This window comes from Brachyistius frenatus, unplaced genomic scaffold (genome assembly GCF_029030835.1).
Source record: "Brachyistius frenatus isolate BFR_SWC_R1_liver_20210118 unplaced genomic scaffold, ASM2903083v1 Contig_8, whole genome shotgun sequence".
NCBI classification, from domain to species: domain Eukaryota; kingdom Metazoa; phylum Chordata; class Actinopteri; family Embiotocidae; genus Brachyistius; species Brachyistius frenatus.
This window is the reverse complement of record NW_027210607.1, coordinates 97,131-112,955: the sequence shown is the minus strand read 5'-3', so window position 1 is coordinate 112,955 and position 15,825 is coordinate 97,131. Positions and strand designations below refer to the sequence as shown.

Here is a 15,825-nt window from a genome sequence, read left to right as displayed (position 1 = left end):
AGCGGATCTCTTATAATGTAAAAAAAGAATGTCTGACATAATGTATTTGGTTAAATAATCCATGAGGCCACAGTGGAGAGCGGTCAGGCATTGTCCCATGCGCCATTGGCTAATTATCAGAAAGACAAATGTATGAGCTCAGTCGGAGAGTCTGCTGTTGACTGACTGTCCCAACAAAACACCACATTAAATCTACAAGACAACAAGGTAACAGAAGACAAGCACAGCACACGGCAGCACCACACCACGGGGTAGAGAGGAGACCTGCACCTCCTGTCGGCTCCTGTCAGCCTGGGAGGACGGCGAGGTGGAGGGAGGCGCCGCTTCAGACGACTTCTGCTGCAAGACAGAGAATTTCAGACCCGGGGTGAGACGTGGAGACGAGGAGGAGAGAAAAGGAAGAGAGACAGACAGAGCAAGAACGGGAGGCAGAAAGAGAGCCGAGTTAATTAGAGGGAATGAAGGAGGATTTTCTCGGCTACGGCAGAGAACTCTTCGCTTCGGTAGATGCTGCAGGCCAGGGTTATATATCCAGCCTCCCAGCTGCACAGGATGAATGGTGTCTCGCCACAAACACACACAGTTACAGAGTGTTGGGATGACCTCTATTAACCTGCCATCGACCTTTAAGACAGACCGACAGCACGGCTGGAATTGAACGCTGAAGTCTATCAGCAATACCGACCGGGTGTTTTCACCAGCATGTTTTTTTTTTTCCTAATTTCTCTGTTCATCAAAGTGTTATTGTGAAGTAGGAAAAAGCGTGACGGCAACCGTTACCAACCTCCAGCATGTCTGCTTCAGCAATATTACACGAGAGGGTGTGCTTCAGTGATGCTTACTGACCGCATCACTGTCGTGCCAATAATCACGTTAAAGAACCCCCTCGAGTGTATACAACACGTTACCATCTAAATAAAATATGTAATCTAAATGGTTTCATGTTGCGGGGCAATTCGCTCTCAAAATATGAAACTTTTTGTTAGCGGGAGCTCCGTTTCCATGGCAACACCTGGGGTGTGACTACCAACTGGAAAACAATCAGTCACCTCAGTAGAAGCAAATGTAATGGCTGCCATGTTTACTACTCCGGGAAGTAGTCCGTGGCACTCAGTGGTATTGCATTTCCGCATCGGCCACATTTTTCAGACCCGGAAGGCTTTTATATTCAGTCAATGTTTTAGCTCAAATCATCATCTTTTACTAACCAAGTAGTTTTTTCCTAACTTTTCACACCTATCGTTGACTAACCGGTGCATTTCACGCTTCGGAGTAATAACGAGTTGGCCAATCTCAATATGCAGTTCTCCATAGACAGACAATATGAAAGTGCCAGATGGACAGAGAAACAAAGAGGAATGGAAGGAGACTTGAGGGAGAACCAGAAATAAGAGTCAATAAAAGGTTCATTTCCATCACAAAATTTGCATGCATGGCTCTTTCATGTTCAGGACACTCTGGGGAATTCTAACTAAGTGAAAAGCCGTCCTAATGCCTTCCACAGCTTAGTGCACAAAAAAATCTATCATGAAAGCAGGCCAGCACCAAGAAATGAAAACACAATTTCTACAGTAATTACTGCCATTTTCAATCTGTCCTCAAAATCCATACCAATCCAATCCCATCAGCCACTTCACCACAGAACTTCCTAAAGCTTTCCTGCCAGTAATGAGATGCACCAGTTAACAGATTTAACTAAACAGTGCTGATGCTACCTTGCCCTTGTCTTAATCTCTTTCTTGTTTATTCTTTGCCATCTGTTTGTTCGCTGCCTTTCTACGTGCACCGCAGCTTCAGCTACCTCCCTCAAGATTTGTGCCTCGTCTCTACTTACTGCCTCTCCACACACCAGCTGAACAGATTAATTATTCCAAAAAGAAGCAAAAGTAATCAGGTCATAAAAACACAAAAAATACATAGGGTTTTTATGCAGTCTATTACGAGGGTGGAAAGGACATAGACTGATTTTATAGAACACTGAGCCATATGAAGCAACTGTGAAGCATTTAATACGATTTTTGTCAGAATCGGTATGAAGGAAGAAAAACTTCAGGGTCTGAAATGATTTCAGTCATACTTTCCTCGCACAAAAATCCACAGTGGTGGAAAATAGAAAATTAAACTGTCTAATCCAATGATTCAAGACATCAAACCAGCAGTCCCAGCTGCAAAGCCATGGAAATATTCCAAGTTGGTTTACTTAGAAGTGCATTTGGTTTTTTTGTGGGCAGTATTGAAGGTCCCATATTGTGTAAATTCAGATTTTCATTTCCTTTTTGGATTATAAAGCAGGTTGAGGGGCTTGATAAATCCTGTCAGTGTCAAAACGCTCAGTCTGCAGAGAAATGAGCAGAGCCAGTGTTCAGCAACCGTAGCGTTTGGTAAGGTTGTGATGTCACAAAGTCACACTCATTTTATTTGTCTGCTCTGAACACAGACTACTGTGCAGAAGAAAACACACCGCTTTCATTTTGTCAAGCTACTGATAGTAGAAAACCTGTAATTGGCCTGGGTGGGTTTGTTACTCAGAAAAAAGTCAGCCAATCAGAAAAGAGGGTCTTTGATATTAATACACCTTAAAGACAAAGACACAAAACAGCCTGTTCTTGGTAGAACCCCAGAAAGAAGCTTAAGAGAGAAGATGTAAAACGTTGAGATTATTTTGGGTATTTCAAAATAAAACAAATACCCACTTATGGATGTCAAACTGTTCATAGCTGCACCTGTCCACTACATACAAAAGGTGGCCTAGTTTTATGGCATAAGTCAGTTTCCTTGTTAAGTAAACGGTCTGCACTTGTATAGCGCTTTATCACCTTAGCGGTCTCAAAGCGCTTTTATACTGTTTCCCATTCATCCAATCACACACACATTCACACACCAATGAGCCATTCAAGGTGCTCGCCATCAGGGATACATTCAAACACAATCACACACCAATGGTATGTGAGCAACTTGGGGTTTTACGGACATTAGGCAGGTGGACAGTAGGAGCCGGGCATTGAACCACCAACCTTCCAATTAGTGGGTAACCCCCTCTCCTATCTGCCCCAAAGTCTGGAGACCTTTACAAACACACATTATTGCTGTGACAGCAAATGTTTACACTGAGCTACAATTTATTACAACTTGAGTTTTATTTTTGTTGCTAAGCTATGTCCTTTACAATAAAAATTTTCTTATCAAAGTAATTTCTGAAATGTGTAGACATTCCTGCAAATTGTGTGTGTGTGTGTGTGTGTGTGTGTGTGTGTGTGTGTGTGTGTGTGTGTGTGTGTGTGTGTGTGTGTGTGTGTGTGTGTGTGTGTACCAGGACCATTGCTAATAAATCCTTATTACAAATGAAAAACATTAAAGCTGCAAACCAGAGTCTGGCTTCTGTGGTGGAGGGTCACAATAGTTTAGAAGAGAAGACAAACTATAATTGACTTTCCAAACAGGCTCAGATTGTCTAAATTCTTATGATTGATGCTGCATCTCCAAATGTCAGCATTTACTTTGAGTGCATTTATCAAGGGGAAAAAAAGCAATGGTCAAATCTACAAAAATAATCCAATAAATCATATTGTTCCGAACTGTTTTGTATGAGTTGTTTGTCTTTTTTTTTTGTCTATTAAGCCACAAAATGCTTGAAGACACCTGACTACATGTATCAACTCACCCCGACCACAGCCAGCGTCATGCCAAGGCCCAGAAAACCGTCTCAATGTTACATTTTGCCCTTCCCTAGTCAAGTACATGCGTGAAGGACTAGGGTGAAAGAAGGAGGTCATGTGACAGAGGTCATGTGATGAAGTACAAAGAGTGACAAAGTCCACGAAAGGACGAGGTTGGAGATAATTGGACGGGCGACACACGTGACTTTCACGCAGGAAACCGGTGTTCAAAGTCCATTAAAGACCAAAAGTCAACGTGGATTTCTTCATAGTATACATAATTTACATAAAATTCATTTTTCTAATACAAACCATGGTATTTTCCAAAACATAAACACGTGGATTTTGGTGTATTAATCTAATGCATCTTACTGTTCACAACCTTGACACAGATTCCTGTATTGACGGGTGTATTGCACACGTTGCCGTGATCCTTAGTTGACCAGCAATATCTGAAAGTGTTAACTGATCTGGCTGACCTTCATTTATTAGTGCTGACATGTTCCAAAAAAAATGTATGTGTGGGAGTCCAGTTGTCTGGAACCAGAGAGGGCGCAGCAGAGTGTGTTCCTCCCCTGCGAAGGTAAGATCAGGATGAAGGGAGGTTGCATCTGGTGGGAATGCATGAAGTCCCGCTCTGAAAAAAACCACACCAAGCGCTCCTTCACATCTAAATGTTTAAATCCAGGCAGAGAAAAATGAATTTGCAGATAGAGGTTACATCACAGCCATCCTCCTCCCTTCCTCCTCCCCTCCTCCTCCTTTGCTCTCCGAACCACCTCAGGCTGGAAACTAACGCTGACTACAGTATGTCTTTGAGGGCAGAACACAGAAATGTTTTCTCCACTTTTCATCTTTCTCCGTTTCCATTCCCCCCCCCCTCTCCCCCCACTGTTAAGGCATCAAACGGCCGCTTGCTCTTGTTGCCTGTGGTGAAAGAAGCGCGGCTGAGATGTGAATTCTGAGCATTTTCCACCCCATACTTATTCTGTTGATGTCTTTTAGACAACCCCCCTCAAAACTTCCTACTCTTCCGACTTTGATGGTGCCAGAGATGTCGACACAGCACTAAACAGGCGCAGATGGGCCGATGATGAAGATAAAGAGGAGGGGGGCTGGAGGGTGAGAGGGGGCAGTGAAAGGGATACGGAGGGAGGGGCAGCGGGGAGGATGAAACGAGGATAGATAACAAGAGGAGTAGCGAGCGGGGTGAAAGAGGATGAACAGGGGTTGAATAGATATTAGGACTTGGAGATAGAAGTGTCTGGCTCGGTGCTGATAGTGAGAGAGAGAGAGAGATGGTGAACGTCCTCGCTGAGATTTGTCTGCTGGGTGGACTTCGAACCGCTTCATTTGTACTCTACCAGAGGACACTCGCTGAGGCAAAGTGGGACACTTACACACAGGCTAATAAAAGAAGAATTATGGCGGCGGAGGGATGGTTTTAAATGCTTCAGCTATAACATATTTCCACAGCATCCTCACAGAATATTGAGTCGTCGCCGAGCAGGCGACCTTGAGCTTTGTGGTGTGACACAGTTGCGTTGACGAATGTCCTCACAATCACAAAGTGTGGAGGATTTCTCATAAAACTGAATACATTTGGTTTGAAAGCAAAGATATACTTATGAATTATGTTACTGGAACATTACAGCCAACAATTTAAGGTCTGAGCAGGTCATCTTTGGCCACATTTTAATTTCTAGTGGCATCAAACAGATGTGTGAAGCTCAAATGAGTTCAGACTAAGAAAGGAAAAAGCATATAGTAGTAATGAAAGTGGCACACGGAGACTCGTATCTTGCTTGATTTGACACTAACGGCTCGGTCACATCAGCAGGTAAGGAATGAACACTGGAACAACATCTGGAATCAGCTCTACTTGGTGGATTTCCTTGTACACACTCACCATGATAATACTAGCCTGCTAGCGGTGTGATAGTACACACATTTCACTGTCTGGTATGAACTCAGCACAGCAGAGAAAAAGGAAAATGCATAAAATGAGATTTTTATGATTCATTTTCAAAAAAGAAAACATTCTAAATTGTCTCATGGTCCATTGTTTTAACACTTAAAACAGTCAAATCCTGCATACTGTTAATAAGAAAACACTATAAAACAAATAATAAACACGTCCCTTGAGACATGCAACATATTCCTGATGAACTTAACTTACCAATAAAACCAGAAGAACCGTGTAAGAGTTGGTTCTTCCCACTGTGGGAGATTTTCCTTCCTGTTATCTAAAACGGTTCTGTTATAAGAAATGTATAATGTTAAGTGAATTGAAATGATGTGTGTAGTGATTTGGTTCGATATAAATAAAATGGAATGGAATGGAATTGAATTAATCTTTGAGGACTCAGCCATCTTGTTTGAATAACGTTTTTTGTCCCCGGACACACTGGACCGGGGCGACAGTCAGTGTGAGCTCCACGTGTCGGCCCATTGAGAGCAGAGAAGTCGCAGGTTCTGTCTGTGTACCAGGGCTCATTAAAAACGTGTGGTGGGAGTTCGCCAACTTTGCAAAAATAATAAATTCCATACAGTATTGTCCCAATTTTCAAGGCTAACCCTTCTAGAAGTTCATCACTGATCACAACAATTGGTGGAAAAATGGTCCAAACTCTCATTCCTGGAAAGTGAAAACACTTGTGACAGTAACTGTTTGGATCACAGGGCAGAGGTGTCACACCAAACCAAAAGTTTGGGGATGAATACAAATACCATTACAGCCCTACACCAGGCTCTAACTTGACGTAAGACTTCATAGAGTTGACCGGGTTCACTGGGTCACCATGCTGACAGTTCATTTTAGAACTTAAACCAAAGTGGCTGAGGCTGATGACAACATTGTTTTTTTTAATCTGATGATGATGTTAAATGAAAAGTGAAAAGTTCACCAACTGATTTTAATTAATTCTAAGTGGTTTGCAATTGTGTGCTTTCAGTCTGGACATGCTGTAAGAGGTGGACTGGATTGACCAACTAACTGAAACAACCATCTTATTAATGCTGCGATGCAAAACTGGCTAAAGGTCATTACAAAGAAATGGTGGCAGCGACACTGTCTGTCTTTGGTCTGAACTTTGTGAACTTGTCCTGTTCTCAATGATGTGCTGCCATAACTGAGCAAGTCAGTCAGCTGGAGGGCAGCTGTGGCAGGTTAGCACTTGCATTTTACGAGCTGGATATCAGTTAGCCTGCGAGCTGAAACCAAATGTCCAAAGACAAAGGTGTTTATTGCGAGAATTAAAGGTGTGGTGAAAAGCCAACGTTCACAATAAGGTGAGGTGTTAAATTGTTAAACATGGGGTACATTTTCAGACAGATTAGAAAGCTTGGTAAAGATGACCAAACCTTGCACACAGCTGCTGATCTCTGCCTGAGGTGGGATTGAATGTCAGAAAGACAAGAAGTCGTCGGACACCCTCCTCTGTTTGTGATAATGTTAAAGAAAACAGACGTCTTAAATCATAAAGATTTTTAATAGAATGAAAACCAACAACTAAAAGAAATGACCTCAACAATAGAACTCTTCACAGCCTCTGAACTGAGAGCTGTCTATGTTGTTCTCATCAACCAAAAAAATAAAAGTGACCTCATCCAAACTCCCCCTGCAGCTCTTCTGCCATCCACTGACGTCACGATACAATAAGTGAGAGGATGGCAGAAGTTCACAAGGCTGCCACAGCTGGCTGCGGGAACACACACAACACGAGTGAATACTGTTGACAACGCGGGCAGGACATCCCGATGACTAACACGGGAAAATAAGGTTGAAAATCAGCAACGTCCTCCTCCGGGCGCCAATGTGCTGCGTTCTGGTGACATTTTTAGGCCAATCACTGCAGCTCATCACAGACAGTTCACAAGATGCACTCTGATGTCTCCTTGATTCCAGTAACATCGAAATAATTTGTAGTGTGGATGCACACACAGACACACACAGACACACACACACACACACACACACACACACACACACACACACACACACACACACACACACACACACACACACACGGATTCACTCATGGCAGGACAATGAGCTCATGCTCCATGGGCAGGGGACATCAAGTGCATGCACTCATGTACTTCACTGAGAACGAAGTAGGGCAAGCTGTCCATTACTGAAGGACACTGCTGTCTCTTCATTGGTCTCAAACACGCAAATAAATACTAAAAACCACCACTTCAAACTCAGAAGCATGAGAACCTAACAGTCCACGTCGGCAGCAGCGCGGCTCTTTGAAAGCCATATATTTGGTTCGAGTTTGAATTCAATGGTTTTATGATAAAAGTGAGATAGGAGAACCAGAGGACGTGTTTTTTTGTCACACTCAGGCCTGAAAACCAGCCTATAATACTTTGACGCCACGGACAGAACTGCTTCTGTATTATCTAATGCCTTGTGATTTAGTACCAAATTTGAATCCCCATACTGCATCCGCACTAACACGTTTATGTTTTACAAACTTTGCACCATTTACACAAAAGTAAATCTTCACCTGAACACCTTATTTTATTGAATTGTTTTTGCTGCAGTAACTTTCTGATGCTCTGCTTGCAGCTAGCAAGCAAGCGTCTACTGAGAGCATGTGAGGCGTTTAGGGAACATCGGTACATTGCAGGCTTTAGCAATAGCTTCCATTTGAGGTGTTAAAGGAGCATTGGCAAAATGTAGCATCAGTGATAACTTGTATATGGTGTTTAGGGGACATTTGTCAACTGTAGCTAGAGGAAAACCACTTGGGTTACACTCTCCCCCTCTAAACTGCATGAAATCTAAAGATTTGAACCACTGTGTTTAGTGTCATTTTCCTTTACTTGATAGGGATTTGATGAAATTAGTATAGAAAAGGTATCACTCAGGAGTGAGTGTGTGTCCCGGTAACAGTATCGAAAGGTTTTGAACAGTACAAAACCCTCCTTCACTCGTGAGGTTAAGTCACCTAACATTTTTAAAGCTGCACTAATCAATGTTTTCCTATTCATGGGTTAACTGTCTACGTATAATGTGGAAGTAGTCGCTCAATGTGCAGTTCCTGTCAGTCCTATAGAGATTTTTAGCACCCTCTAGCTCACTGTTTTGGTTTTAAGACCCCTGACTTCAGTGTTTTGTTTCTGATTGCACCAGCCGAGGGTCATCAATTTTACTTTAATATTTGCACATTTGTTCAAATGAGGGAAAAGTTACTAAAGTGTACTTCATGGTCCAGCAGAGGTCAGCTGAACCCGCTGTATGCCTCGTGTTCGGTAAACTGAGCCGTGATAACCGAATCATCACAGCACTGAAGCATCTGAGAACCGCGTTATGCAACTATTTTGGATTCTACACTTTAAATTGCAAAAATAATCATTGTCATATTTCTGGAAAAAGGCAGCTCTTTCTCTACAACCACAACAAATGGAAGAACTTACCCGATGGCATCAGAAACAAGTGGAACAACAGCGACTACTTCTTGCAACGCTCCTCTGCCAACTTACATTTGTCAGCAACAACAACAACAACAACAGGGGTTTGTAATTTGTGTTTAAAGGTTGGTGCATTGCTCACAAGTGGCCAAAATGTTTTATCAAAGATTCAAATCTCAAGACAACGCTTGCAAACTAAGTAGAAATGAATGTGCCATAAATTTCTGTTAGTGGCTGTTCAAAGTTTAAAATGTTTGCTTTTTATCCAGGAAGACTTCTCACGCTTGTTTATGGTAAATGTAAATTTATGTGATAAATGTTATCTTCAATCTGTGTGAAAAGTCAGTGGAAGTTTCCATCTCATCAAAGAAGAAGCAGACAAAACTCTGAATATGACCAGGCAGGTTCCATCTTCCAGTTCTTTTGTATGATCACAGTAACTCACACAACTCAGAACAATCAGAACGAAATATTTTGAATGCAAAAATGTCTAAGTACTATCAATCTGGATTAAATGCTGTTTCCTTGGATGACCAGAATATAACGATACCGTAGTCATTTAATCCAAAAGCATCACATCCAGCATCTCACTTTTCAGCGAACTGTCAATCCCATCCAAACACACGGGTAAAAACAGTGTGATGATGTAATGGCAGTAAAGCCTGCCGAGACACAAACTTTCTTTTCAATAAGTGTTCAACAAATAGATCAAACCAACAAATTCCAACACACACACACAAACTATTGCTCAGGGTTACTGTAGCCCGCCCTCTCCTCTTCTTTCTCCATCTGCGTGAAACTGCTTAAAGTGATAATGAGTTGTTTTTAATAATTAATTTGCATATAAAAGCCGAGCCGTCTGTGTGGGTGGCAGAAACAGATCCTAGATCACAGTCTAGCTGCTGGCAGCGCTTCAGAGAAAGCAGGAGAAAACACAGAGCAAGAGGCAGGAGGCGAGAGGGGAAAAAAAGACGACAAACTGAGAAACAGAAAGAAGAAGAGAATGTGGGAAACGAAAAGAGACGCTGAAATGAAATAAAGATGCAGCAGAGAAAGGCTGCTGTTTACAAGACAGTTTACATTAACAGCATCTGGTGTTTAAGTCGGAAAGTGTTTCCTCTTCCTGTCAACTTTTTGTTGCTCATTTTGTGGATTGCTGTCAGGTCGGATTCTCGCTGGTGTGAGTGGAGTGCATCGCTGTGAGGATTGAAATTACATTCAGTGTTGCAGATAGTGAACAGTCTACCAGGCTAACGTTACATCATTCATCGTCGGCTAAAGCTACAACCGTCCAGAGCCTTGTCAAAGATGGCTGCAACAACACAACCACAAACAGACCACGAATAGTTGTAAACAACTGCAATGAGGCCAATGTCTTGCTCCAGGAAGCAGAGCTGTTGCTAATGTCATGACGAAGGGTTCACTTCTATTCAAGTGTCCCAGTGAGCCATGAATGTGACAGTAAAATGAGCATGTACGACACACAGCCTCTGAAACGGAAGCAGCTAAATGGAATCTTTATTCTGTTATTTACACTTGTGCTTTTCGGGTGAAAAATGAAAGCAACAACAAGCATCTCTGGTGTTTTAACAGATTCTTTTTAATCTACGATAGATTTCGTTGTATAAAAAGGAGACGTCTAACAAATAGTTTTCACGCTATAACTTATGAAGAATGGGTTGCAGCAATTAAGTTTCCTACAATGTAAAGATAAGATAGAACTTAAAGCAACATAGTGCAACTATTTGCCTTAAAAATCAGCTTCTAAATATTTAGGATGGTAAAATGACAGACTGGAATCTCTTTCCCTGCCTCTCTTGAACTAGGAAATGTGGGGTCGACGTAACACTTTACCCACACACCACCAACTGCAAGTCTTCAGCCAGCTCGGTACTCTCAGTACAGACATACTGGCAGCGGTGAAGAGACCAAAGAGGATGATGAGAGAGGAAGACGAGAAGAGAAAAGCTGACAGCGAACAAGCAAGAGTACAGACTAGATTCAATTTTGCGTTGTCTCAGTTTTTGGCGAGAGCTTTGCGAAATAAACGGCTGCAAGACAGCAGTCGGACTGGTGAGTAAAACCAACTGGGTTGCTTTTATCTTGTGTAATTCAACTTGCTCGGTGTTCGGCTGAGTTATCAAAGTTGTCGACATCCTCGTTTTTGATCACAGGTCAAGTCTGCCCATTTCAACAGAATTAGACATCTAGAGATAACGCTGGTAATAAGTGCACAATCAACAGCATGCCACTTGAGTTTGCATCACTTTGGCGAATCAAGGTTTTGTATTGAAATCATGATTTCATGTGATCACAATCTGGCTGTGTTCTGCCCACAGACTGTAGAACACTGTAGCAGAAGTTGGGAGCAGCTGATCAGAGTTTGATGAGGTTCTTTATATCAATGTGTCCAAATGGACCCCAGTCTTATTATTGCTCGACGACTAATAATTAATATAGATATCTGTGAAGAAATGGAGACTGAATCTCGCTTGCATACATGACTCTACGCAATTCGCAGTATAAAAGCAAGCCATTCGCTGAAACACACAGAAACACAAAGAAATACCAAGAAATACCAAGAAACACGCAGAAACACAGAAACAGGCAGAAACACAAAGAAATTCAAAGAAATACAAAGAAACATATGAACACTGAAACCCACTGAAACCCACTGAAGCACACTGAAACCCACTGAAGCACACTGAAGCACAATGAAACACAATGAAACACACTGAAGCACAATGAAACACACTGAAACACACTGAAGCACAATGAAACACACTGAAGCACACTGAAACACACTGAAGCACAATGAAACACACTGAAGCACACTGAAACACACTGAAACACACTGAAGCACACTGAAACACACTGAAGCACACTGAAGCACAATGAAACACACTGAAACACACTGAAACACACTGAAGCACACTGAAACACACTGAAACACACTGAAGCACAATGAAACACACTGAAGCACAATGAAACACACTGAAGCACACTGAAACACACTGAAGCACAATGAAACACACTGAAACACACTGAAGCACACTGAAGCACAATGAAACACACTGAAGCACAATGAAACACACTGAAGCACAATGAAACACACTGAAACACACTGAAGCACACTGAAACACACTGAAGCACAATGAAACACACTGAAGCACACTGAAGCACAATGAAACACACTGAAACACACTGAAACACACTGAAGCACAATGAAACACACTGAAGCACACTGAAACACACTGAAACACACTGAAACACACTGAAGCACAATGAAACACACTGAAACACACTGAAGCACACTGAAACACAATGAAACACACTGAAACACACTGAAACACACTGAAGCACGCACCTTTCATACCGATAATCTCTGTGGAACAGAGAAAAAGGCGATGTCACCCACCTACAAACACACCTACACAAACCTTTCCTTTCTCCTCCCTCTCCCACTCAAAAGGAGCCCCAGCCTTGACACTGATGAACAAACACACACACAGACGTCTCCTCCGCCTGATAAAACGCCGCATCAGAAGATAACAGTGTTTTTCAAAGGTTATTCTCGAACTGCGTGCGGCAATTCTCGGTATCAGATCCACTAAGACGTTTTTTGGGAGCTGCAATCATGGTTGAAAGGGATTTCACTGCCTCTCCACACATTCAAGCTCAGCACACATCGGCAGTGTGAGAGATTAAAGAGCAGAAAAGGTCAGCAACAGTAAAAAAAAAAAATAATAAATAAATACAAATAAAAAACATTTTATAGGACGAGTGAGTGAAAGACAAGGAAACTGGAAGCTACTGTGAGGATTTTGGCATGAAAAAGTCCACACTGGAACACGTTCAAGGAAAAAAAGAGGAAAAGAAGCCAAATTTGATAAGTAGCACATCTCAACTTTTAACACAGCGGGTGCCAAAACCATTCCCATACTTTTTGCTGCAGGTTTCAGCCTCTCTATTAATTTCCAGTTTCTCACCAAAAGGCGAATGACGGGAAATCCTTCACATTTGATCATTAATAAGACGTTTTCTGTAAACAAAGTGTGCACATACAGATATTGATGCTGTTATGAACAAACACTTTCCAATAAAAGAGGAAACCCAAAACCTAAAGGCACAGAGAAACTGCCATTTTGCATTTCCGTCTTTCTGTAAGCACATTCAGGTGTCAAGCAGCCAACCACTGACACACAGGTTACACTCAACCGCCTCCAACCACAGCAGCTCCGATCGCAGTAACAACAGTAACACGGACGGACAACAAGAGGTGTTCGGTGATACTCACTGGAGCCACGGCCGCAGCTTCTTTGTCGTAGTACTTTTTCCTCTCGTACTTGTCCCGGATGAAGACTTCCACTGCTCTGAAGGTCAGAGGTCAAGGAATGAAACATGAAGAACATCCAACAACACAATAGCCAAATACACAACATACATCTTCAATAAACCGGGGAAATCATTAAACATACTGTAGTTCTCGGAAATACCAGAAGAGAAATTGGTCTCATCAATTTAAAGGTGTCCGAGTAAAATCTGTTTAAAAGCCTTATATGTACTTTTAATTAAGAACGACGTGAAGCAGCGGTGAGATTAATGAACGGACTGTCAGGAGGCAGGAAGGAGCAGAACACCGATCCAGAGCCTGAAAACACGGTTGAGTGGATTGAGTTGTTTTTTTTTTTTTTAAAAAAGGCTTTTTTAACTGTACATTCAACGATTCAAAGACCTTTATTGTCATCTCATCGCTGCATTTATACTTGTCAGTATGAAAATGCTGACTATGGTGAAATTAATTAGCATTTGAACATAAAAAATAAACAAATAAATACAAAATAAGTAGAGAATGTAGGGAGTCTAGTGTGTAAGGTTGAATTGATGCAGACATAAAAACAACAGCGTTCGTGAACATGGAAGATAAACATATAAATAAAACTGGCTCTCAACCTAACTCAACCTCCATCAGAGCCAGGCAGTACATCAGCGCTAATCCCGACCATCTTATCTCCCCATTTCAGCAGCGACGCCTCCGTCGGATGGAGTAATAGACCTCAAAAGATTGAAAAATGATGACCACCCACACGAGCGGAGCCACCAGATAGGCTGCTGGTGCTGCATCTCAAACACGACGCTCATTCATTACTGCTGACTGGAAACAGCGCAGCAGATCGGATGCTACACAGATACTTGGCCGACGGCTGCCGTGGATCAACGTGTGCCAAAACGACACGGCGGTTGTGTCCACATGACCGTAAGGGAAGTAAAAGGAAGACAGGTGCTACACTGATGAAGGACCCACAAAACATACAAAACATACCAAGACAGACAGATTGCTGATCTTTGACCTAAATCATATCCGGTTCGGCTCTGATGAGACGTCCAACAGCTGAACTGGTTCATATTCATCATTCTGTATAACAGATGAACATCACAGCGAGGATGAGCAGATAGACCTGAGCTGAAAAAACAAATCAGAAAACACAGGAGCTTTATTGTTACTGCGGACCTGTTTACAGCCCGGTGGGAGGAGAATAAACTGTCCTTGGTCCTGTAAGCGATCAGATCACAGTCAGCACAACACGGGACTCAACTGTGGCTCCTTTTTCATCTGACTTCATCGTTCGCTGCTTCGTCTTTGGAAGATCACACAACTATCGAATATCAAAAGTCTGAAAACCTTTCTGCCTCTGACAGTTACTTTGACAAAATGTGAGTTTCCGAGAGGTTGTCATGTTAAGCAATAAATATTCACATAGCTGAGCTCCACTCAAACCAGCTGAATAAGCTTCCTCAAATGTGACCAATAACAAATCGATACTCTTCACACACATTTTGTATCACAACAGCTTAAATTCAGCAGCATGTTCATTGCTTTTTTTCCTGCATGCTTCTAATTTGAAAAGTTGAGACATTCAGCTGACCCGAGGTGTAACTTTGATCTCTCACTCGCTCAGTGACAGAGACTCTCTTTATAGCTCCGCCCCTCTGCTGCGGCCCAGCCACATATATTGTATTAATGGTATTTACCTCTTTTATGAGCCCCTTTGTCTTTCCAGCTCAGTGTGAGAGTCTCTGAGCGCATTTCTACAGAGACGCATCTGTAGAAATCCCATTTAAACCACCTCCACATGGGGTTTGCAAAAATCACACTTCATGTGGGTTTTTCTTACTGTCCAGACTTTCAAAATTGTATCTGAAAACAGTCTGGATATGATAAAAAATAAATAAATAAATAAATAAATTTAAAAAAAATAGAACTGTGCTGGCAGTCTGAACAAAGCCAAATTCTACTAGACTTTGAAGATTAAATGCATCCAGTGAGACAAGCTTTACGTGACTCTACAGTCAGTATACAGCTGGAGGACAACTTCTCCGCTGGACCTCAGTTGTTCAGTATTACAGCTTTACTGTGGTTTCTTAAAATCATTTAAAAGGAGATTTTTCACGATGATAAAGAAATAAATCAGGCGTAAAATTTACATAAAAATACTGAAGTTTAAAATGTTGCAGTTTGTTCAAATGTGATCAAATATGCTGGCAGTACTAGTGTTTTCAAAGTATTGAAGAATTCTCAGCATCATACTCAAATTGACCATTAAAAACCCATATTATTCCACACAATGTAAATCATGCGTGTGTGTGTGTGTGTGTGAACATGAAAACATTCACGAACACACACACACACACACACTGATGGAGGAGTTGAAAACTGTGGCGGGGGAGTCCAACTGTGTTTCCTCAT

At 41.9% G+C, this 15,825-nt stretch overlaps 1 protein-coding gene across 5 annotated transcripts in view; it reads right to left on the bottom strand.

The window, feature by feature from the left end:
• Positions 1-15,825, bottom strand: part of LOC138615946 (stromal membrane-associated protein 1-like) — a 121,933-nt gene that overhangs the window by 80,807 nt on the left and 25,301 nt on the right. For 2 of the 5 annotated variants that reach the window (XM_069689843.1, XM_069689844.1), the window contains exons 4-5: positions 13,375-13,450; positions 271-339 (exon numbers count right to left, since the gene is read on the bottom strand). In XM_069689843.1, the coding sequence (XP_069545944.1) occupies positions 271-339; positions 13,375-13,450 (145 nt within the window). The remainder of the gene's footprint in view (positions 1-270; positions 340-13,374; positions 13,451-15,825) is intronic. The other 3 variants (XM_069689847.1, XM_069689848.1, XM_069689846.1) reach the window with 2 other exon arrangements.